General features: G+C 43.2%; 1 protein-coding gene across 10 annotated transcripts in view; it reads left to right on the plus strand.

Moving 5' to 3' along the window:
• The window catches only part of ARMC3 (armadillo repeat containing 3), a 118,973-nt gene extending 93,313 nt beyond the window's left edge, over window positions 1-25,660 (plus strand). For 6 of the 10 annotated variants that reach the window (XM_048837900.2, XM_048837901.2, XM_075125918.1 and 3 more), the window contains 6 exons: window positions 997-1,097; window positions 2,448-2,543; window positions 4,962-5,057; window positions 14,053-14,256; window positions 20,830-20,992; window positions 25,129-25,660. In XM_048837900.2, the coding sequence (XP_048693857.1) occupies window positions 997-1,097; window positions 2,448-2,543; window positions 4,962-5,057; window positions 14,053-14,256; window positions 20,830-20,992; window positions 25,129-25,338 (870 nt within the window). In that variant the 3' untranslated portion in view covers window positions 25,339-25,660. Of the gene's footprint in view, window positions 1-996; window positions 1,098-2,447; window positions 2,544-4,961; window positions 5,058-14,052; window positions 14,257-20,829; window positions 20,993-25,128 lie in introns of those variants that run through there. The other 4 variants (XM_075125915.1, XM_075125914.1, XM_075125920.1 and 1 more) reach the window with 4 other exon arrangements.
• The last annotated feature ends 301 nt before the right edge of the window (window positions 25,661-25,961 follow it).

Below are 25,961 nucleotides of genomic sequence, written 5' to 3' on the forward strand. Positions count from 1 at the left end.
TGCTCTTTTTCTCTACAATCTGTATAATAAAATGTCCTTCTCTCTGAAGCCTAATGTCTGCTGAGTCAGTGTGAAGCAATGGAAACAGCAACAAGCACGGTTAAGAGCTCTTCTTGTTCAGAATATCACCAGGTTCTGTCATCCCTGTGATTCATGGTCTGCTACTATACAGTTTTGAAGTTCACAGCCATTTTTACTTTACTAATTATACCTGTAAAATATTCAGCTACAGTAAGGCATGTATCTATGCCATGCCAAGAGTCCTTGACCATTGAGATATCAGAGGTAACTCAACCAGTCACCTCCCTTACTCTACAGTTAATTTGCGTGGAACAATTCACTGATTGTGGGGGAAACTGCACAAATAGTGTATTACTTGACCCAACTGCCATATCCAAACACAGGCTTTTAGCTACTAGTATAATATATTAATCTGCCATCTAAATAACTATGTTGTTTTTTCACAAGAGGAACAAACAGGATGTGAATATAACAGAGACCAAAATGTGCTTCGTTACAGCCCTCTTTCCCATAAAATGGCCTTTCTAGAATGGCCACTCCATACTTTGTCATCTGTTGCTCTCTTAATTGTGGGTGGAATCCTCAAAAATATCCAAGTATGTTACGAGCACAAGTCCTATTGAAAGTCAGTGGGGTTTGTGCTCCTAAATCACTTGGGTGCTTTTAAAAATCCCACCCTGGATTGTATGAACCTGTCTTTATTCTGAACTCGTTTTGGATTATATACTAGTAGTAACAACAATTTCAAATGAAATTATTTGTAAAGCAGCTTTTCAATGGCAGGTAAGTGAAGAAGCAATTGATTTTTATGTATTTTATTTTTAAAAGTGTTTGTAATTTTAAGTTCTCAGCTACATTCTGTTAAAGATTCGGAATCTTAAATGATTCTTTTTAACCTTACTTTTTCAAAATAAGCTTTTTTATTCACCTTTAATAGAATAAAATTTCTTTTCTGTTATTCTAATTTTCCTGTAGGTAAAGCCTGGAGTGAAACTTTTGTCTTTGGAGGAACTGAATTTACAAGAACTTAATGATCATCGTGCTATAATTTTAGTTAATGCTAAACTACCAGATGTGTGAGTCAGATTTGCTTTGGAAAGATTACATTTCATTAAAATAACTTGCCTTTTCCCCCTCTGCATTCTCATAGCCCAATAGTACTGCAACTTTGACCTTCTATTGTGAGTGAGATCTTTCTAGGTTAACCTTAACATTGTGATTCCTTTTTCAGGAGCCAAAGGTTTTACATTTTATAAACTCCGAGTTTTGATATATTTTTCTTTAAACGGCACAGAACTGTTCAGTTGAGTTGGTTACATTTAGAAAAGTGAGCCAGGAAAAATTTTCAATTTAGCTCCAACTCTCGATGGAGGGGCTCCCAAGGATTTAGGAGAGCATGCCATCTGCATTGATTACCGGGCTCTCAAAGCTTAGTACCTGTCTCAGAATTGCAATGAGTCCCATGAATTTGCTGAACTTCTTCCCCAGCCAAATTCATGAGGTTTAAAGCAGTATATTCCCAAAAACAAGAAACAGCCAAGCTTCATACTCTTTAGTGGCCTTCTACATTTGTGGTGCAGTACTATCAAGAACTGATGTCTACCTCTTTCCTACTTAAATTTAAGACCACCTAACAAACCCTGTTACCTTTGAATGCAGGAAATTGGTACTCTGGAAATCATTTAATCTATACAGTCTCCCAGATTAGAGAAGGCGCTGTAAATATTTTGTAAATCCCAAACCCTCCTTTCTGCTGTCATCAAGTTGATCTCTGTTATCATGTTTCCCTTTTTAACTTGTACATGATATAAAGATCTCTGAGATCACCTGTTACAACCTAAACCTCAGTGCTCTTTGCAGGTCCCTAATTCTTTCAAATATTCTTTATTTGCCATTCTTGTCACAACCCCGTGCCCTGGTAGCATCCTGAAGGCAATATACTGTCCAGTCTTCTTTATGTGGGTCACAGGATTTTTCACTATTTAGTAATTAATCAAGATCACTAATTACAGGTTGAACCTCTCTAGTCTGGCACCCTCGGGACCTGACCGGTGCCGAACCAGAGAATTTGCCGAACCACAGGAGGTCAATATTGTAGCAAGTGGGTCTCTTCTTATTTTTATCTCGCCAAGGCAAATAAACAGAACAGCGCTTTTAACACCGCCTAGCCAAGGCTTTCTGGCTTGCTTCATAACAAAGTGTTAGTGTTGTTACACAATTTTACTGTATTGACATAAGGAAATAAGTAGATAAAGCATAAAAAGCATAAAATAAAATCATGCTGGACCACAGATGTCGCTGGACTAGAGAGGTTCAACCTGTAATATTTTATTTCTCATAAAATATACTTGCTTTGCTGTGCTTTGAAGGTGGCACAACTCTCTTGGCCTGTTCTAACAGAATAAAAATATCTTGTATCATTTCAGTTCCTTCAGTGCAGAGGACAAATCACAAGATCGATATGATGGAAGAACCACATCTTCTTCTTCTTCTATTAGAAAAAGTAGTAAAGAAAGAGCAAGGTATGACCTTTGGTTTAATTAACAGTCATTGCACTGTGATTGAGCAAACAGTCACAGTTTCAGGGTAACTGCACCTGTATCCCTCCATCCGTGACAGTGCCCAGTCAGGTCTCAGGTTTTCACCCATCGCCTATCCCACTCGCCTCTGACTGGGTGTTTTAAGTTTGCACTGCTCTCTGCCTTACACTGTGATATCCCCAGCAAGCCAGTCCACCGAATGGCCAGCAGCACTTGTGCTTTGATTTTTCTCTGAGGGCTGTGAACAGTGTATTTTTAGCAGTTACAAGTTACCACAAAACTCTTTCTAGGAAAGCACATTTATTCTTAAGGTAAAAGCCTTACAGAGAAAATGTAATGAAAACAATAAACAGATTAAAACCCTCTAAATGTGCAAGGAATCACCCATCAGTCTTATAGGGCCCTAGTAAACCAAAGTCTTTTCAATGGTTCTGCAAGGGTTGGGGCCTGCTGTCCATTTGCTGGATCAGAAAGAAGACTCTGAGTCAGTTTAAACCCAGCTTTTTTATATCAAAAGCCCTTTGTCTGTTGATCTCTGGAAATCCCAGTTTGAACCAGTAGATGCAAGCCTCTCCAGGGGATGGTACCTCTCTGGAGGTGTTTACAACCTGAGTGATTCACCTGAATTACCTCACCCCCCACACACTGTTCTTTGTTCCTGGAGGCAACCCTCCCCACCCCACAGAGTTGCATACAATCCCTGGCCCACACTGACACACAAACCATTCATAAACCTAATACAATCTGCTTCCCCAAAGATACAGCATGTGGTTGCAATATCCATCACACAAGCATCTAAATTCAGACAAGGCTTACATACTGACTGACTTTTAAACAAAACTATTTTTAATGGAATGGAAACAATCTCTAAATATATAGGAATGTTTTAAGACACTTTGTCTATTAAAAATATAATTTCAATTGAAATGGGTGAGGGACAGTTTCCTAAGAGAATAAAAATGATTAAATGTAATTTTAAGTTTTTGTTTCCAATTTCTTTTTCACCTCATAATTACAGAAATATCTACCTATCTGTCTGTCTAGCTGAGAGACAAGGTAAGTGAGATAATGTCTTTTATTGGGCCAACTTCTGTTTGTGAGAGAGGCACTTTCAGATTAATCAGAGCTCTTCTTCAGGTCTTGCATATACCTGAAAAAGAGCTTGGTGTAATCTTGAAAGCTTGTCTCTCTCACCAACAGAAGGTGGTCCAATAAAAGATATCATCTCACTCACCTTGTCGAGCTAATATCCGGGGATCAACCTGGCTACAACACTGCATATCTGTCTATCTAATCTATCATACTTATCTGTCCCCCAATACCATTGTATCCAAACATCTTATAATCTTTAATGTATTTATCCTCACAACACCCTGGTAAGTAGGGAAGTGCTATTATGCCAGATAGGGGATTGAGGTACAGAGAGACTAAGAGTAAAATTTTCAAAAGTGACTTCAGTACTTAGGATTCAAGACCCACTTACTTTCAGTTGTTCCTGAATTACTTTTGAAAATGGGACTTGGGACACAATTTTTAAAGAGCACTCAAGTGTCTTAGAAGTCTAAGTGACTTGCCAAAGGACACACAAGACATCTGTGGCAGAGAAGGAAATTCTCTGTCTCCTTTTCTTTATCTTTTACATAAATCTCATCCCTGCTGGGGTTGGGGCCCAGTCAATTCCCCGTGGAGTTGCAAGGCTGGTGTGGGGAGGGATTCTAAAAGTGTAGCACAGACTCTGTGTCAGCCAGGAGTAGCAACTGCTTACTGACCCTCTCCCCACTCTGACTTTGAATGGAGCGGGAGAGAAAAATAACTTTGCTGCCTCCCCTCCCTGGTTTCTAGGAAAGGTAGAGGTTTCTACAACACCGACTAGGAACAGAGATATCCCTTCTGGTTCCTCTTTGCTGTGAGGAAGGAGAGAGAGGAACCATAGTCCCAACTCAGGGATTAGGAGCTTCAATTTGTCAGCTGAAGTTCCCTACTTCCCAGAGACTAGGAAGATGCACCTGCATCCTGCTTGCCTGCTAAAGTTGAGGTGCCTTATGGATATGTGGGAGGTGCCTTTTCTATTTATGTGCAGGGGTTCAGAATAGCTGAGGCACCTTTGTACAGATGACTTCCTGCAGCACTGCATGGATTGTGGGAACAGAGAGAGATAGATTTTGGTGGGGGATACATGGAATGAGAAGACATTGGAAAGGAGTAGAGGTTGTGGAGGAATATTTCCAGTTTTTTCTTGGGGATCATCCACAAATCATGGCACCCCTACACTCCATGTAAGAATTTTATTGCTAGAGATGGTGATTCTTAATGTTGCCTATGTGCTGCTTTGTGTGTGTGTAAATTGAAATTTACTGTAAGGAAGTAAAAAGGATTTGGGAAACTACTTTGTAATTTCAGTAGTGCAGTGGTATCTCCTGTGGAGGAAAAACAAGAATCTTCTGGACGATCTCCTTCTTCTCTCAGCAAAAGCAGCACTAGAGAGAAAGGCTCAAGGTATTATAATTTGGATGGAGTATTTTTATTTTAATTTAGAGTTAAAATGCAAGCTATTGATAGATAGTAAGTATTGACTGTTGAAAGCTAAGGACTTGATTCTCAGGTCTGGCTGAGCTCTGCTTGGTGCAGAACCCAAAGTAGGGCTCAAAGGTGACTGTACCTCCATGAAGAAAAAATGTCTATTAGTATATAGCTCTTTATCTAGTAGACAAAGATATAACAAGATCCAAGGGCTGGGAGCTGAAGCTAGACAAAACCAGACTAAAAATAAGGCAGACATTTTTAACAGTGGGGGTAATTAACCATTGGGACAGCTTAATTAGAGAGGTGGTGAATTTTCCAGCACTTGAATGATTGTGTTTCTAAAAGATATGTTCTAGCTCACCCAGAAGTTATGGGCTTGATGCAGGAACTACTGAGTGAAAATGTATGGTCTGTGCTGTACAAAAGGTCAGACTAAATTATCAGAATGGTCCCTTCTGGCCTTAATATTTATGAGGAGGGCTACCAGTTAATACCATAATCCTTAATAAGGCAAAAGAAAAGTATTCAAACCTTTCTGGAGAGAGGAGTCCTTGAATAAGGCTACTGGTACATGGCTGATTATTCTGTACAGTGCATTCTATCCCAAGAATGCAGAAATGTGTTAATTTTCACAACTTCATTAATAATTCTAAAAGTATAAAATAATTAGGGTCTGTCCATATTGTCTGGTGGTTTTTTCATTGTTTCTGTTTTTTCTACAAAAGTCCCTGGGATATTGGGAATTTAAAAAGTAAGCCAGAATTGCTCACTCGCTGGAGTTATTAGAGATAGGGAAAATTAATAAGTTTGGCTGGATTTCAGAGTTGTTTGCTTCTCATTAAGTTGAATTATGAGAAACTTGCCTTTGAGATGGAAATTCAAGTTATGCATCTCTCAGGTCTCAAACTCTTTGAAGAAAGGCTTGATGGTTACAAGATGTGGGGTCTTTTGTATTTTTGTAAGTAAAGAAAGTGTTGTTCTTCAAGTGCTGTCCCTGTGGGTGCTCCACTCCAGATGACGATGCGTCCCAGCGCCGTTGATCGGAGATCTTCGGTAGCAATGCCTGGTCGGGACGCACGTGCTCAGCTGCTGTCTCGCGATCTCATTAGAGTCTTCCTGAGCATGCGTGTCCCACACCCCCCTCAGTTCCTTCTCAACTGTCCTCAGCTGAAGACAGGACTCAGGGCAGTGCTGAACCTCTTCTCTTCACTTCCTGTCACTGAAGGAAACAAGTACAAAGACATAGAAACAGTTAGTTAGAAACATCCCAGTTATTTCCCTTCCTTTAGAATAGTTACCTAGTTTAAAAAAAAACAACCTTCTTTTTCCTCCAGTTCGTCTCCCGTTGAGACACTCTCCCCTGGCATTCCTAGTGGAATAATGTCAGGGTCTTCAGGATTTAAGAAATGTGCCTCCTGTCAAGTAACTTCGCTGTGTGAAGTGCCTCGGCGAGAGACACATCCCTGCCAAGTGTGTCCATTGTACCAGCCTGAAAACCAGGGCTCTTTGTGACAGGGATCTGCAACTGAAAATGTTCCTGATGGAGAAATCCCTACAGCCACCTATGGAGACGGGCAATAGCAAACCCTTTCCCTCATGCTCCCCTGCCAGGTCGGAACCGATTGGGAGCACGGCTTCACCCTCTCAAGCGAAGAGGCAGGAAGCCCAACTGTCTCTGTCCAGAGACTCTCAAAACGGTAAAGGATCTCCTGCAAGATCCTTACCCTCAGTGCTGATAGCGCCAAAGGCAGGTGCCTCCAACCATCCCAGCACCTCAGCTATGGCTCCCACAGAACACAGAGGCAGGGACCCGACTTCCCATAGCAGGAAGGTCTCCATGGCACCGGTCCCCACAGCACTGAAAATAGACCCGGTGCCGACAGCGCGTTCTACTCCTGTGCCGACAAGAATGTCGGCACCAAGCCTGCCTACCACTCCAGCAGCAGGAGCGGACCTCCCACAGGGTGCCTAAAAACAGCCTGTGGCACCGGCGAAAGCAAAACAGAAGTCAATATGGGCTTCTGAGCACATATCACGCTTAGCAGGGTCACAGCCCAGGGAGCAGCAGCAATTCTTAAATCAGGACGACATCTCAGTGGCCCCAAGCCTGATTCCCCACTCCCTGACACACAGTGCTCACTCTTTGACCAGCCGCTCACCCCACCTGACCTGGCTACCTTCACTGACAGTGAGCCCGATGTGCAGCAGCAGGCGGAGTTCTCCCCACCTGCCTCTCCTCCTCTACCGGAACCATTTACACTTCAGGTCACGGCTCACAAGCACCAGCCTCAGTTTCCCTACTTTGCTCCCCCGTGGGCAGGACCTCACTTCTCTTATCCCATGCCTTGGCCTCAGTGGTACCCTTGGCCGGTTCCTGCTGCCACTCATCCTCATGATTCTTCCACCAGTCCACAAGCATGTTCTGCCCCCTATCAGCAGCTCCACCTACTTCTAGAGCGCCTGAATCCCCTCCCTGAAGAGGTGGACTATGAACCATACCCTGATTCACTGACTCCTAACTCTCCATCAGCTCCAGACAGAGCCCTCATGCCTCCACCTCCACAGAATATGGATGACTTTAAGCAATTCCAGGAACTTTTCAAGAAGGTGGCACTCAACCAGGACATCCCTTTAGAGGAGGTCCAGGAGACACAACACAGACTCCTCAAAATCCTCCAACCCTCTGCGCCCTCAAAGATTGTGCTCCCCGTAAATGAAGCACTCCTAGAACTAGCTGACACCCTTTGGCACACCCCAGCCTCTATCCCACCAACTTGCAAAAAGGCTGAACGTAAATACTATGTTCCTGCTAAGGACATAGACTTCTTATTTTCCCATCCACAACCAAATTCTCTTGTAGTGGATGCGGTGACACACGGGACGAAACAGCCGCAATACCAGCCCACCCCACAAGACAAGGACCTCAAACACCTTGACCTCTTGGGCCGCAAGATTTATACCTCTTCCACGTTGCAATTCAGAATTGCAAACTATTCCGCCCTACTTGCAAGCTACGACTTTGACAATTACAATAAGCTCTTTGTTTTTACCTCCCATATCCTGGAGGACAGGAGAGCAGACTTTAAGTCAGTCCTTGTTGAGGGCTAATTGGTCTCCAGGATGGCCCTACAAAGCATCTCTGGACATGGCAGACACAGCAGCCCACACTACCGCAACTGCAGTGTTTATGTGCCGATCTTCCTGGATGTCTGCATACGGTATCCCCAAAGACCTGCAAACCAAAGTGGAGGACCTCACCTTTGATAAAGATAAACTTTTAAAAAAAAAAATGATGAAGTCCTTCACACTATGAAAGACTCTAGAGCAACCCTGCACACCCTGGGCATCTACCCGTCCCTTCCCAGGAGACAATGGTATCAACCTTATCAGAGGCCACACACACAACAATATCACCAGCCCCAGCCCAGACCATACAATATAACCAGGAATCGCACTAGACCTCCTAGACGCAGACAAAACCAGGCACAACCAGCTACCTCCCACCCATCGGGAAACAAAAAACAATTTTGAAGTGTTGGTTGAGGGTCTGCGCGACCACCCCTTGACTCCAATGCCTGTTTGGCCACCGCCTGCAGGTTTTCCACCATGCCTGGCAGCAGATCACACAGGATCGTTGAGTCCTGGAAATAATTCAGTCAGGTTACTCCATCCCTTTTATATCCTACCCTCCTACCCTTCCCTGTCCCTCTTCAGGGACCCCTCTCACGAGCACCTACTTCGCATAGAAGTGGCTCATCTTCTACATCTCACAGGAATCTGTGCCAAGACAACATCAAGGAAAAGGGTTCTATTTCCACTACTTTCTGACCCAAAAGAAGAGCGGGGGATGGAGACCTATGCTAGATCTACGCTAACTGAACAAATTTATACGTGTACAGAAATTTAAGATGGTCACACTGGGCACAATAATACCTGCGGTGGATCAAGAGGACTGGTTCACAGTCCTCAACCTACAGGATGCCTATTTTCACATATCCATTCATCCAGCACACAGACATTTCCTGCGATTCACACTCAGACACGACCATTTTCAATATAGGGTACTCCATTTCGGACTTTCCACAGCACCGAGAATATTCTCCAAGACCCTAACGAGACATTATGAGCTACCCGTTTCGCCATCTCCCTCTTCCACAGCTTAGGTCTGTAAATAAACTTTCAAAAATCCACCCTGACACCCACACAGTGAATTGAGTTCATCAGAGCTCACCTGGACTCAATTCAAATCAGAGCCTCACTCCCACACAACAGATTCCTCGCTATTACACTTCTTATACGCATGCTATCCTTTCGTCCCAGGTTACAGGCAAGAATTTGCCCACAGGTCCTTGGCCACACGGCAGCCACCACCTTGGTGGTCAAGTACACCAGGCTGCATATGAGATGTCTTCAGGATTGGCTCAACTCCAACTACAAACCCAGCAGACACAGCTTCTGCATGATGCTAGGTCCTCCAGCGAACATATTAGCCTCCCTACAATGGTGGACAAGACCAGAGAACCTCTGCGTGGGCGTTACCTTGCGACCCCACCCTAAATTTCTCTCTAAGGTGATGTCCACCTTCCACCTTAACTTACCTGCATTCTATCCCAAACCTCATAAGACTCCGCATGAAGCAGCTCTACATACCCTTGACATCAGACCGGGCAATCACTTTTTATCTAGACAGAACTAAACCATTTCGTAAATCCCCTCGGCTATTTGTCTACACTACAGAGAGATCGAAGGGTGTGGCTATCTCTAAGCAATGACTTTCCAAGTGGATCTCTGACTGCATTAAATCCTGTTACTGAACTCAGAATGCCCAACCACCCGAGGGCGTCAGAACTCATTCTACTAGGGCGATGTCAACATCCGTTGCCTTCCTCCATAACGTACCTATTACTGATATCTGCAAGGTGGCCACATGGACATCTGACCACACATTTACAAACATTATGCTATCACACAGGATACCACAGCAGACACCATAGTAGGCCACGCTGTACTGTTTACAGTCGTCACTGACGCAACTCCGAAGTCTCAGCAGCCATGGTGGGTACTGCTTCACATTCACCTGGAGCGGAGCACCCACAGGGACAGCACTCGAAGAAGAAGAGAAGGTTACTCACCTTGCAGTAACTGAGGTTCTTCGAGATGTGTGTCCCTGTGGGTGCTCCACTCCCCGCCCTCCTCCCCTCTACTTTGGAGTACTATTCTGACATCTCCACGGTAGAGAAGGAACTGGGGGGGGGGGTGGGACACACGTGCTCAAGCAAACTCTAATGAGACTGCAAGACAGGAGCTGAGCACATGCGTCCCGACCAGGCACTGCTGGGACGCACTGTCACCTGGAGTGGAGACCCACAAGGTCACACATCTCGAAGAACCTCAGTTACTGCAAGGTGAGTAACTGTCTCTTCTACAATATCTAGTAGTGCCTTTTAAAACTATATGTATAAAGTTTGGAATTTTGTAATCTGGAATTTTGTACAGCTGACACGTCAGGTTATTTTATTGTCCTCTTGATGATTTAGCAGGCTTCTGATGTACCGTTTTGTCTAAAAGTGCTCAAACTGCCTGTAAAGGTATTAAATTTATGTTTGTGACACTTTTGGAAATATGTTTGGATGACATATCCAGTAATATATAGATTTTTATAGTTACCACATGAAAAAGTATATAAATTTCACAAGTTTATCTGGTCTAACCTAATGTTTAGTTTACATTTTTGCTAGACTCTTGTGATTGCCATTCATGATCATATGCATTTCTCAAATCATAAGCTCCAGTGAAGAATGCAGAATGTGCAATGAATAATCAATAAATACATAGACTTCTTATGAAATCTTAATAGGACATGTCATCTAGTAGTTGAGGTTTGTAGCAGCTTGTTTTGTATTACGTGCTCAACCATTTTGTTGAGTCCCTGTTTGTTTGTTTGAAGTCACAGTGAAAAACTTTACAGGACTCATAGGAGTTGTTTTGTTTGTAAACTACCAACATTGTATGGAACCAAATTCTGTTTAATTACAAAAATGCTTCAAAAATGGGTTTACATGTATGTTAAAGACAGGACCGGCCTTAGGAAAAATGGCACCCTGGGCGAACTTGTATTTTGGTGTCCCCTGCCCCATCACTCCTGGCCCCCATGGGCTCCCTGGGCTTCCCCCCTCATCACCTCTGTATCCTGCTGCCTCCCCCATTGTTTAATTTGTATTGAAAGAGATACCAGAGGCTAGAGCTCAGCCCTGGCACTAATTAAGCACTGGCAGGTCAGCCTGATACTGGCGGGTGCTGGCTGGGCACCCAGCTCTGAAGGCAATGCCACCACCTAAATCAGCGCAGAAGTAAAGGTGGCATGGTATATGGTGTATTGCCACCTTTCTGCGCTGCTGTTGTGGCTCGTGGTGCTTGATGCTCAACATGTGGCTCAAGGCGGGCTTCATGCTGTCACATGGGGGCTGCATCTTGCCAGAGCCCATGGCCCTCCTGGCTCACCCAGGGTGCCATTTCAGATTTAAGGGGGGCCAGGGAAGGAAAATTTAACCATGATTCCAGGGACTACTTAGGCACCTGAAAACTCTAAGGTTTTTGCAGATAATAACTTAGGAATTAGCTGACAGGAGCACTGTATCTAATTGTTATATAAAGAAAGAAAAAATATATACAAACTCCAATTAAAGCCACTTTTAAAGTTTATATGTAAATTTAGAACAATCAGGAGATAATACAGCAAGATATTCCCAATCCCAAGCCTTGAGGTATCAGTTCTAGAGCTTTAACACAGATATCAGAAACACATTTGATACTTTGTACACTATCTTTATTAGCGAAACATAAAGATAAATAAAATCTGCTTAAAATCTGTGTTACTGCCATTATCTACTCTATTTTAGACAATTGTTTTTCACTAAAAACATAATTTTAACATATGTGATTAAGGGTTTTTTCCCTCTTTTATTAAGAAAGGGAATTTATTTTTCTAATTATTTTGGCATTTATGTTTACCAATCATAATCTTGTATGTGACTCACTAATATTTGACTCAATCATTGCTATTGGTATAGCATATACCAATAAGGTATAGTTGGAACTGCATTTATATATAAGGTATATAAGGTATATACCAATAAGGTATAGTTGGAACTGCATTTATTTTCATGCAAATTTTAAGTTATTTTACATCTATAACTAAAAATACAGTCTGAAAATAAGCAGCCTTCATCTGCCCAGTGTCTAAAGTTATGTATTTAGCTAATGTTTTTTAAACTGGCACTGCTAAGGTTAATACAAGCTAAAGTTACATTCTAGAACAGAGGTGGGCAAACTACCGCCCGCGGGCCATATCCGGCCCGCAGGACCATCCTGCCAGCCCCTGAGCTCCTGGCCAGGGAGGCTGACCCCTGGCCCCTCCCCCACTGTTCCCCCTCTCCGTCGCATGGGCAGAGGGGCAGCAGCGGCATGCGTTGTGGTGGTGGGGGGTTGGGTAGGGAGTCCCAGGAAGCGGTCAGGGGAATGGGGGGGTTGGATATGGCATGGGAGTCCCAGGGGGCCTGTCAGGGGGTGGGGGGGTGGATAGGGGCTGGGGGGCAGTCAGGGGACAGGCAGCAGGGAAGGTTGGATAGGGGGTGGGATGGCGGGGGTGGTTTGGGGGGGGTCCTGGGAGGGGATGGTCAGGGGTCAAGGAGAAGGTAGGGTTGGATGGGTCAGGGGTTCTGAGGGAGGCAGTCAGTGGGGCGGGAAGTGGGAGGGGGCGGATAGGGGGTAGGGGCCAGACTGTTTGGGGGCACAGCCTTCCCTACTCGGCCCTCTATACAGTTTCGTACCCCGATGTGGCCTTTGGGCCAAAAAGTTTGCCCACTCCTGTTCTAGAAGGATACTATTGTTTGATCGTACCACTTTAAATAATGAATGACAAAGCACAATATGATAATACAAGTAATAATGATAATTATTCCAGCCAGGACAGGTTAGGCATTTTAGAACTCACTACTTAAAGAATTAAATGTAAGCATAAGAGAGAAATAAAATTATGAAATGCACAGACCAGTCAAAAAACTAAAATAATAGCACTTTGAAATAATAAAATTACAGAGAACATATATGCATTGCAGGAAGTACCAGCAAGTAACAACAACAACAAAAGTATGTACGGGGGGGGGGGGGTGAGTGTGAAAGAGAGAGCGTATGTGAGCTGGGGGAGTGTGTGAGTGACTGCGCACTGCCCCTTTAAGAAAGTGACACTCACCAGCCTGAAGGAAAGCAGCTCTGTCCCTCTGTCAGTGAGCCCTGTCCACACACACACACACACACACACACACACACACACACACACACACCTTGCTCTGTGGAAATGGGGTACATGGGCCGGGGGGGGTGCAGCATCCCCCGCCCCTGTACACCAAACAGGAAGCTCCCAGGAGCAGTTGGCCAGGGGCAGCTCCAAGGCAGGGGGCAGAGCTGCGGGGCTGCAGACACCAGCAGGGGGCGGGGCACTCCTGCTTCTGGAGGCGCCCCATTTATAACAGAGCCCTGAGCTTTCGCCCAGTTCGCCTCTATGTAAGGCTGGCCCTGGTTATAGAAACCTCTTATTATTATGTGCCTATGTTCAGATTGGTAGTGCTTACCACTGCAGATCCGGTAGTACAAACAGTCCTTATAGGGAGAGGTATGCTTGGTGTCATTGTAGCTGTCTGGTCAAGGGTTATGTGAGCACAGACATGCAGACAATGTTACTTGGTACCTAAGCCCCTCCTCAGAACATCTTCCACAACTAGTGTTCACAGGTCCTGTGAAATAGCCTCTTTGTGGATTTGGAGGCGTTCAGAATCAGAAGAGAAAACTTTCCAGGCTCCTCCCCCAAAATTGGGTTTCCTGCTGTGTCCCTACACAGAGCCATGCAGCTGGAATTTGGCTCTGAGAGATTACATCATTCTAAATAAACATCCATTATTTTCTATTTAAGAAAAGGGAAAGGAAAAAAAGAAGAAGAAAAACCAAAAGATGAAGAAGAGTTGCAAACAATGTCTAAAATCCAGCAGGAAGTAATTCTTGAAAAGGTACCATGGCTGCCACCATTTGACTCCATTTTACTGGATTACATTACGGATGCTTCCAAAACAATCCTACCATTAACTACTACCAAGGAACAGGTTGTGGCACTTGCACAGTGAGTAGTGTACTGTGTCTGAAACAAAATACAAATAAGTAGAGTTGAGTGGGAAACACTTTTTCCACTCCAGGAAAATGTTTGAGAATTTGAAAAGTTTTCCCGTCCCAAACTGGGACAAAAAGTCAAAATGTCAAATACTTTTTTTGTGAACCTGCGATGTGAAAAAAAAATTCAGTTGGGGTCAATCGAAATGTTTAGGGTCCGCAATGTCAAGATGTTTCTTTTAGATTTTGCTGTTTTTTATTTAAAACTTTTTTTACTATAATTAGCTTAAATTTATGGATATAATGTTGTATCAAGCCAAAGAAATGGAATTTTTCATTTTGAAAATGTCAAAATGAGGTCCCGCCAGGACCTTACCCCTTTGTAGAGCCCCCACAACCCAAAATGGTGCAGGGGAGCCCCCACGCCCCCACAGTCTGGGGAAACTGGAACCCAGGTGGTGCTTGCCCTCCCCCACCATGTGGCCTGGGTATGTCTACACTTAGGCCTGGTCCACACTAAAAGGTTAGGTTGACCCAACTATGTCTCTCAGGGATGTGAAAAATCCACACCCATGAGCAATGTAGTTAAACCATCCCAACCCCATTGTGTAGACAGCACTAGGTCAATAGAAGAATTCTTCCATCATCTCAGCTGCTGCCTCTTGGGGAGTTGGATTACGCAGAAACGCTATAGCAGCACAGCTGCAGCACTGCGGCTGTGATTCTGTAGCCGATTAAGTGTAGATATACCCTCAGGCAGTAAGGACTCTGACCAGACATGGGGAATTTGGGCTGTACCCAGCTGAAGGCTGGAGAGAAGACTTTTGTGTTTAGTTTTGAACTTTAAGTTAAGAAATCTGACCCTAAAGATGGCTGTTGTGAATGGACTGGAAAAACCCTGTGTAGAGTTTTTTGGGTGATCCATAAAAGGAAATTGAGATGAAGGGTTGCATGCAGGGCTGCCCTGAGACCCCCAGAGGGTGCTGTGAGGTAGCCGCTCATCTACACTGACATTTGCCACCATCACATAGTCCACTCTGCTTGTGTGTTAGACCCCTTCCCTCAACCTGTGTGTGTCTTAGGCCAGGTCTACTCTACAGACCTATATCAGTATAACTACATCGCTTAAGGGTGTGAAAAATCCACACTCCTGAGTGACGTAGCTATACAACCTAATCCCCGGTGTAGACAGTGAGTGCTATGGTGACGGGAGAGCTTCATAGCTATTGCCTCTTGGGTACGTGAATTAATTACACTGACGGAAGAAGCTTTCCCGTCAGCATAGTAGAGCTGTAAGTGAAGATAAGTCCTTATTTATTTATATTGTAAACCTTTTGGGGACGAGACTGTCTGCTACTCTGTGTGTGTACATAGCCTAGCACAGTGGGGCCCTATTCTTGATTGGTCCTTGGGCACTGCCATAATAAACATGATGATGTTTGAAGATACTATTATTATTAATACCAGTACATCACATTGCATTGCATGTTACAGGATATCAATATCAACGTGTGGCTCAATAGTTATATTGATTGCAGTGTTGTGTTTGACTGATATTAACAAGTCCAGGCTGTAATCACGGCCACACTAGGTTGAATCCTCACCTCTGAACAGTCTGCTTGCTTTTGTCTTCTTCCCAGCTTACCCTTTAGTATTTTACCAGATCCATGGCTGGTTTCTGAGGCTAGCTATCTTGGTACCAGACCCTCCTTAGTCTTGCAAGTGACCCCTCCCTTTTAATGTTGTGATATACAGTGGTCTGAGAAATGATTCTCCAGATGCTTGCAAAGTTTGACAAGACACGTATTCATCTCTGTTTATTCAGCTATGTATAAACCAGGCTCCAGCCTGAGCCCAAACATCTACACTGCAATTTTAGAGCCCTATAGCCCAAGCCCCGCAAGTCAGAGTCAGCTGACTTGGGTGTTTAATTTCAATGTAGATATATCCTATGTATGATTCTTCCTGATTGCAGTGCTCAGGGATGTCTCTGGAGGGGCAACAGACAATTGAAGACCTCCCCTTTGAGGGTCGTGCTTGTTTTAGTCTAAAACACATGAGGCTTTGTATACTCTGAATGACGCAAGAGTGGTTCTGAAGCCCATGGGCCTCTGTACTCCAGTGATGAAGAGGACAAACTATCGTCCTCAATGCCAGCCTAGACAGCAGTATTACCCCTTCCATCAGGTTGACAAATCCAAGAGGAGCAAAGGTTGCAGAGGAGAAAGCTGATGGCTTCTCCTTCCTTGGTCTCTTCATCTACACATCCCCAGGCCTCAGAGCAGCCAATTTGACACATATGTCAAGGACAGCATATTACTCAACCTGGTTCTCACTTGCTCTTTCTCTCCTTTCTGGGAAAGGTTATCCCATTTCTCACATGCCTAGGAGTCCATCACCTCAGACAAATGGGTGCTAAGCATGGTGAAATTGGGATATACCCTGCATTGCCTTTCTGTCCTTTCCTCCCATGCCCGTACCTGGTCCCTCTTCTGGGAACCCTCTCCCAAGTCTGTACTAAGACAACAAGTGCAAACCCTATGATCTTTGAGAGCCATAGAGGAGGAGCCTCTGTCTCATAGAGACATCTGCATCAGGGCAGTGGGGATTATTCTTATTATATTCTAATACCCAAAGCCAAAGGGGATCTCAGACCCATCCTAGACTTTTGGAAGCTGACCAAATACATCAAGAAGATAATATTCTGGATGGTGTCCCTGGCTATGATTATCACCCCCTTAGATCCAGTTTTCCAGTAAATGGATATAAGACTCTCTTAATGGATGGAGGAGGGAGACTGAGGTTCCAAAGGGTTGACTTACATGGCTAACGTTATTGTAAAAGTATCTCCTTTTATGCTCTTGTTCCATTGTTTTGGGACAAGGTGGGGCTGTGCTGAGCTAACAGCAATGCTGTCCTTAACTTACAGGATGCCTAATTCCATGTGGTGATCCATCCTGGCCACAGGAAATTTCTGAGGTTCATGGTAGGAAATTATCAATTCACCATCCTGCCATTCAAACCCTCATTGTCACAGAGGGTTTTAACAAGTCCATGGCAGTAGTGGTGGCCTGCCTCCATGAAAGAGACATCCACATGTATCCTTACTTGCCTCAGCCATGGGGTGGGAAGCACATCTGGGTGACCTACAGGCTCTGGAATGCCCACGACGCCAGCTTACACATAAACATACTCGATATGTGCATAATATTCTCTTTGTGTTAATGGTTCTTGCCTCACATTCAGGGCAAGACTATCCAGATACTCAGCGACAACAGGACAGTGATGTTTTATGTGAACAAGCAGGGGGCGCCAGGTCAGGCATCCTTTGTCAGTAGGCTGTCACATTGTGAAATTGGTTCATTCGGAGCTTGGTCACTCTCCGGGCATCTCATCTGAGCAGATGCTTCAACCACAAATGGTATCTCAACACAAACATTTTAGCTCGGATGTTCTGCATAGGAGGCTTCCCATTAGTGTATCTGTTCACAACTTGGCAGTACAGGAAGTGTCCCTGATTCAGTTCCAGGGCAGGTCACAGTTCCAGATCAATATCAGGCATTTTCCAAGGGACATGGACCTGCTCTATGCATACCACCAGTACCCTTGATTCCCAGGGTCTTTATCAAGCTCAAGCAAGATCATGGCAGAATGATCCTTATAGCTCCAACCTCTGCAATCGAGACAGATTTGGTAATCAGACCTCCACAAATTGCCGCCTCAAAAACTTTTGCTGTTACTGATAACAGAAGACCTCATCTAGTGCTGCACCTCACAGCACGGTTCAATGGTTAAATGCAAAAGGGATCCAGAATGTTCTCTTTAATAGTAGAAAACCTTCCCACAAAAGCTACTTACCAGACCAGTTGGAAGCATTTCGCCATCTGAACAGCCCCCCACAATGTGTTCCCAGCTCAAACTAAAATTCAAACAATTCTGGACTACTTTTTGCACCTTAAGGAGTCCATCCCATAGCTCCATTAGAGTGCATCTGCAATCTCAGCATTTCACCCTTGCATAAAGGGTAAGACTGTTTTCACTCATCCTGTGACGACCAGATTCTTGGAAGGTCGAGATAAATTGTTTCCACCTATCAGAGTCCCAAAACTTTCTTGGGATTTGAATCTGGTGTGTTCACTTTTGACCCTCCTTTTGAGCTTTTAGCATTGTGCTTGCTTCTACGCCAATCAGCGAAAGTAGCCTTCTTAGTGACCATCACCTTCGGAAGGAGGAGGAGAGGACAGAATGCATTGGTCACTGATCTGCCATACAGTTTTCTACAAGGACAAGGTTCAGCTTAGACCACACCCTAAGTTTCTCTTAAAGATGGTATCTGATTTTCGCTTGAATCAGTCTATCTTCCTGCCAGTTTTCTTCCCAAAGCCACCTATTCACAAGGATGAGAGAGGGCTCCCCACCTTCAGTTTTCACTGAGTATTTTCAAAGCCCTTTCAAATTTCTTCACAGCTCTTTGTTTCTTATGCAGAGCATATGAGGTGACAACCAATCACAACTCAGAGACTCTTGAAAGATAACACATTGTTATGCAGCTGGTGATCTGCTGCCAAAGGGATAATCCCTCCTGACAAACTCACAGCACACTTGACTAGAGCATGTTCAATCTCAGCAGCATTTGTGGCACATGGCCCCATTATGGACACCTGCAGGACAGCAGCGTGGTCTTCCATTCATACATTCACCAGACGTTATGGACTGTCTGCTATATCAAAGAAAGATGCAAATGGAGACAAAGCAGTCCTACCAATGAGGCTCTGAGCCCCATCGCCTGGGATGACAGCTTGGAAGTCACCTACAGTGTAATGGACACAGAACAAGAAGAAAAAATAGTTACTCACCTTCTTGTAAATGAATTTCTTTGAGATGTGTTGCACATGGCCATTATGTGACCCACCCTCCTTTCCCAACACATCAGAGTCTCCCATCAGCTTCCAGTGGGGCAGCTCCACTCCTTATACCTTCTCTTTGGAGCATGAGGAGCTCACCGAGGGGTGCCCCCCTCCCATATGTGTACTGCTAGGGAAGACTTTCTGGCACTAGTGCACCAGATGCACTCACATCTACCGTGCAATGGACATATACAACACATCTCAAAGAACATCAGTTACGCGAAGATGAGTAACTGGTTTTCTCATCCTTGTCCTCACTTTTTCCCTTTGAAAAGCTGGTGCAAGAAATTTCCAGATCTTGTGTTCACAGAAGGTACCTGCTCATAAACACCCTCCAGCCACTGTCTGGCACTTAGCAAAACTTTGGTTGCATGGAGTCACTTTAAAGCAAGATGCATCATTATGATATCAGAGTAATCTTTCTGTGGCTATGATAGAGAGAATTCCATTCTGAACTTTTATTCTCAGGTGCCTGTAAGTTTAGAAAAATACCTTCTGCCTGAAATTTCTCACGATTGGTTTCATACCAGAAATGAATGGTTGTGGAAAATTTTATTAAAATCTGTTCAGTTATTTTTGAAATAACTGGATATGAAGGAGGCAAAGGTAAGAGAAGGGAAGTGTTTTTCTGTTGTTAATATAACTTATTGTTTTAATTTTGTGCTTGGAAACTCAAAAAAAGATTCAATTTTCTCCATTCGAAAATTTCTCTGTTTCTATGTGTAAAATGTTTTAGTCCACAGCTTATTGTATTTTTGTTTATATCACATTTGAATAGGCATGAGCAACCAATGAAATTGCAGATTTTTTTAGCAGATTTCTCCTATGTACCCTCTGTGCATGGAAGAAGTATTCCATAAAAATTTATAAAGCCACTATCTTATCCTATCCGCTACCTTTAAATTCTTCCTTAAAACTCACCTCTGCTGTGTCTTCAATGTACCATTGAAGTTAATAGGACTTAAGGACATGCCTAAAGTAAAACGTGTACCTAAGTGCTTTGATGAACAGGGGTGGACTTGCTGAATCAGGGCTTAATGCTTTGGTATGTGCAGTTGTCTGATAGTAGTGCACTATCACAGTAATTGCATAGGCATTTTTGACCTTGGGTTTCCTTGGTTTGGCCATTCATTTTTATACATAAATTATAAAATACAAATCAATACAATTACAAATGTTTGCCCTGGTTCAAGAAAGCAAATAAACACATGCATAACTTTAAATTTAATTGGATTGCTTTCATAAATCAATGGTCTTTAGCTGTGACCTTATTTTTCTCATTTCATATTCTAATGCCTTTGATATTGGTTACTTAAAACAAATGGTAGGGCTGAGAATTATAGTAAATAGCGCAAATGATTCTACTAACTTCGAAGATGAATCCTAGCTTCTGAATTACTTTATCATTAATTTTATGTAATTTTTGCTGGTTCTCTCTTGATAATTGGCATTATGTTGCTCACCTCCAATGATCTGCATTATCATTTTAATTTATTTAATGGTGACTTCTCGTACCAGAAACTGAACAATAAAACTAAAGCATAGATAACAAAAGTAATACACTTTTATATGTCATACAGGTATTGTTTGTATTTACGCAGCTTTGTCATTATACCATTCAGCATGATAAGTATGATAGAAATGACAGATTTAATTGATTTTGGTGTACCTTAAAACAGGTTTGTTGCAGATAAGATGGGTGGCCCAATTGAAAGAGACAAATTACATGAATTCAGCTGGGAACTTCATATAAGTGAAATTGAATTTGAACTGAAATGCAATGTTGTACCTATTGGGAAAATCAAGAAAGGGACTTTCTACCACAGGGCTTTGCTTTTCAAGGTATATTAGCATTTACTTTACCACCTAACTGATCTAAAAATACTGATGGAATTATAATTCTTTATTTTTGTTAAAGGGATAGCACAAACTACAGTATATTAGGTTCAATAGAACCTTGTTGAGTTATATTGATGTTTATTTGTGTATATATTTAAGTCATTTTTCATTTGGCAAATATTTGATTTCCTTTTGAATGAAAGCCATTATAGCTTCTTTCTGTAAACATCCTTGTTATTATAAGCATCGTTGAACTTGTCTTAAGTGATGTCAGCAGAATCCTTGATATAAGGCAAAAAGCCAAAATGTTTGATTGTGAGTCAAAATACGTTCCCTTTTCTGTAAACTGTAAAGCACTAAATTATGCAGTGCTCATTATTTTTCATGCTGCAAATGTAAAATTGTTGCAACAATAGCTTCTAAATGGTGCTCATGTGTAATACATTATGATAGGACATAGGGTCTTTCCTTACACCAGAGGTGGGCAAACTGGATGTGGCCCGCGAGACCGTCCTGCCTGACCCCTGAGCTCCTGGCCGGGGAGGCTAGCCCCCGGCCCCTCCCCTGCTGTTCCCCCTCCCTTGCAGCTACGCCGCCGCGCAGGCAGTGTGGCTTGCACCCGCCCACCTCCCAGGCTTTCCAATAAGCCTGTCCTGCCGCCAGCATGAAGGAGGCGGGGTTGGATAAGGGGCAAGAGGTCTCGGGGGGCAGTCAGGGGACAGGGAACGGTTGGATGGGGCAGAGATTTGGGGGGGGCGGTCAGAAGACAGGGAGCAGGGGGGGTTGGATGGGGTTGGAGTCCTGGGGGGGCAGTTAAGGACGGAGGTCCCAGGAGGGGGCGGTCAGGTGACAAGGAGTGGGGGGGTGGATGGGTTTGGGGTTTTGAGGGAGGCAGTCAGGGGGTGGGAAGTGGGAGGGGGTGCTTAGGGGGCGGGGGCCAGGCTGTTTGTGGAGGCACAGCCTTCCCTACCCGGCCCGCCATACCGTTTCGCATCCCCGACATGGTCCTCGGGCTGAAAAGTTTGCCCAGCCCACCTTATACAGTCACAGAACACTTTACAATGTCATGTGCTGTTGGGCAAATACTCATTTTTCCATTATGAGCTAAGTGAGTGTGCACATAAATATTTCCTACATTAACTGTAATAAAATATCTAATTGAGCAGATAAATTGTCCTGTGGAAAGTACTCTGTCATTAAATAGCAGTATCATTTATATTTAATAATTGATGTTGTATCTTACAGTGTAGAAAAGTTTAGGCTCAAATTCTGATACCAGTGAATAGCTCGTGAGTTGCACAGTTCCTTGGGGGAACAATGGGCTGGAGTAGCCTCAACATCCCCTGCCATTGGCTCCTTCTGTTATTACTACCACCCTCCCACTGAGGGAATGGCTCGTGGAATCAAACAGCCCCCCTAACAAACCTCCACCGCCTAGCCACATAATGGGTATGTCTACACTGCAACTGGGAGCGTGCCTCCCAGTCCAGGAGACAGATATGCATTAGCTTGAAGCGAGCTAGTGTGCTGAAAATAGCACTGTAGACATTGCGGAAGAGGTAGTGGCACGGACTAGCCACCCAAGTACAAGCCCACCTGACCCCCTGGGTCCGAACTCGGGTGGCTAACCTGTGCTGCGACCTATTCTACAACGTCCACACTGCTATTTTTTAGCATGCTAGCTCAAGCACAGCTAGTGTGCATCTGTTTACCGAAGCTAGGAGCACACTCCTAGCTGCAGTGTAGATATATCCACAGAATTGGGCTCTGTGGCATTCAGGATATACACCACCTGTGTGTGCCCCCCAAAAAGTACTCCTTCCTGCATAGTTAGAAATGGGAACTTTATCCTATTGCAAAAAGGAATTTCCCGGCTTTTCAGTGGATCCTACAATGCGTGCTTTGGGACCTGAAATACTTGATATTTTGGACTTCAAAAATTACCCAAAGTAGGTTTTTCATACATAATAATGTGATTTTAAAGGGTTCTACATTTTATTTTTTATATTTTTCTTTTCCCTGTGCAGTCTGTATGTGCATTTATGGTCCCAAGAGAGCCTGGCTTTACTTAATGAGGGATATGAAAAATAGTCCCAGTACAATTTTTTAAATACTTTGAAACTAGTTCTCAACCTCTTCCACACGGGACTCCCTCTCCCATATAACCAGGACCTCTCTCATTCAACAATATGGGAAGGATAAGGTGCCCCCAGGTTGAGAACACCTCTAAATGAGTACTTTTGTTTATATTTTGGCTCTTTTAAAAATATGTAGCCTAAACGAACTAAATAATGGCATGTTGTAAAGACTGTACTAGCACTTGTTTGATGGGATAATTCATGAGCAACCTGCCGGGTATACTACATTATATGTGCATCCCACAGTAGAGCAGCTTCTGCCTCCCTTCTGCTGCACCACATACATATGTGGCAGGCCACAAGATCAGAGCAACAGCTGGCTAGCGAGGGTGCAGAAAGGAGAAAGAGAGTCTCCTCGGGTAGCATTGGGCTCCCTGGTCCTTTCTCTCTTTCTCTACTTCCCTCCAAGTTGCAGAGCGAGTGTCCCAGGAAGGGAACCCAGAAGCAATATTTTTGAGGAGGAAAATGGAGGAATGAGGTAGAATAGACTAAAGCAGGCTGAGCAGCTGTGTTTTTCACAGGATTGAGGGAGGAGGAAGTGGAGCAGACAATGAGTTGCTGGTCTCTTCACAGGCTGGTAGGCTCCAATCCGTCTTCCTCCCTGCTCCATATGGAAAATGATGTGGCGCAGCCTCCCTCTTCCTCTCCTGCAAAAACTAAGGCTCTGGGGTAGCCAGGCTCCCTCTCTGTGCTCGTTGGAGGAAAGGGTCAGAGAGGAGCAGGGGCCCAGAGCAGCGTGACTGCCGACCCAGGTTCAAGATGCGCAGGTCATGAGAATCCCACTGCCATCTGGAACAAATTACAAAACTGATTTATTTCATTCACACAACGAGGAAACATCCTTTGGAAGAATTTTTATACTTAAAAAATTATAATTAGGCTTGGCAGAATTCAATTTTTATTTATAATTTCGACAAATAATATGAATGTTAATTTTGAATACTTTTTTTCAATTTTTATCAGTTTAAATATTCAGAGCTGTATGAATTTTGGACGGGGGGTTGTCTGATAATAATTACTTAAAGTAGACGTTCTTAACATTAACTTGTGGTATGAAGCATGGGGGAGGAGGGGGACTGCTCCCAATGGCCTACCTAAATGGCAGCCCTACTCCTGCTCCACTTATGCTGGCATAACAACGTGTTTTATACCTATTAAGGTGCGACTCTGATAAGTTCTCAAGCAGCATTTTTCTTTCTTTTCCTATCCACATATTTAGATTATTATCAGTGGAAATACTTTTTCATTCGTTTGTGTGGTGATATTGATGTTTGCCGACAATTACCAATGAAAATTTAATCCTCCAAGCCTAATTACAATATGTCATTATAGTGTAACGTGCAACAAAACTCAGGTGTTCCACATTTCAGTCATCTGTCACACATTGCAATGGTTTGTATCATACACTGGCCAGTCTGAATGTTGAGAGATAAGCTTATGAATGATGTTGCAATCACAAACCCATGCCGGTTAAACCTTTGTATCAAACATCATCATATGTTCCATGTTGTATACATATGCAGAGCAAACATATATATCTTTATTTGTATTGGTAAATTATCTTAAGCTGCTGTAATTCAAAAACAACTCCTCCAATATTTTCTAAATTTGTTGAAAAGACTCTGTCTTGGGACCACATGTGCCCTGTTCAGTTTGACGCCTGGAGGAGTGACTTATAACACAAAATGAGTTAGTTCTTGAAAAGACTTATAATAACTGTATATCACTGCTCCTCCACTAGAATATGGTGGAAATCACATTTTAAAAACGCAATTTCCCTCCAGGACCTACAGTGAAAACTTACTGTTTGCAGAACCCTGCAGGGAATCCAGAAAAATCTCCATTACCAAATCTCCTTTAGGAAGGCTCTGCACCTTTCAGCTGTTCTCTTGTTTAAGCATTTCCGTGGCCCAATGGTGCATTTCACAAACTAAATGTATTGTGATACCTTTCAGAAACTAGTAATGACTTTCATTAACTCCTTTTTGTTTTCTTTCATAGGTTATAGCAGACAGAATTGGCATTGGCTGTAGTTTAGTTCGTGGAGAATACGGCAGAGCTTGGAATGAAGTTAAATTAGTTGACGATTCTCCTCAAGGAATAACTGGGCTTCTGCTTCCTCCTCAAGTGTATATTTTAGATCTAATGTACCAGCCAGGCTGCTTAATGAAGCAAGGAAGTGCAGAGGCAGACCACTACCAACATATTTAATTCTAATGTCAGATCTCTTTCAAAAAGAAAATATTTTTAAAGAGATTTCATTAATAAATTTGTATGAAACATAAAGATTTGTGGGCCAAACTTTCAAACTTTGATGCTGAAATTAAAGCACCTATTCCCACATTAAGTTGTCTAAAGAGGCACTTCGGTTTCTAAATATCCATTTTAGGTGTCTACTCTAAATCCTTGTTTGTGATCCAGAATGTGAATTTAAGCATCTCATTTTAGGTATCCGAATTTGACATCTTAGACATTTTATTTATTTTATTTGATGCTTTATTATAGAATAAAAAGTAGAAATCCGGACTGTCAATATTGGTGAGCATAATACTTGACTGTGCATTATCATTTCTCCCAGTAAATGTGTTTAAAGTATTTAAGAACTTTTCCTTTGGCTCTCTCATCTTCCATTGATGTTAATGGGAGTATACGAGGTGAGGAGAATACAAAGCCAATGAAATAATTAGACATGGTTAAACCAATTTATAATATATTTTTTGTTAAAATAAGCAGAGTACTAGGAATTGTCTTAGTCTTTGTCTACACCAGCAGTTTTGTCGGCAAAAATTTGCTGACATAAGTTTCACTGACAAAAGCTATGTCGGCGGGAGCGC

Source organism: Caretta caretta, chromosome 2 (assembly GCF_965140235.1).
Source record: "Caretta caretta isolate rCarCar2 chromosome 2, rCarCar1.hap1, whole genome shotgun sequence".
Classification (NCBI taxonomy): domain Eukaryota; kingdom Metazoa; phylum Chordata; order Testudines; family Cheloniidae; genus Caretta; species Caretta caretta.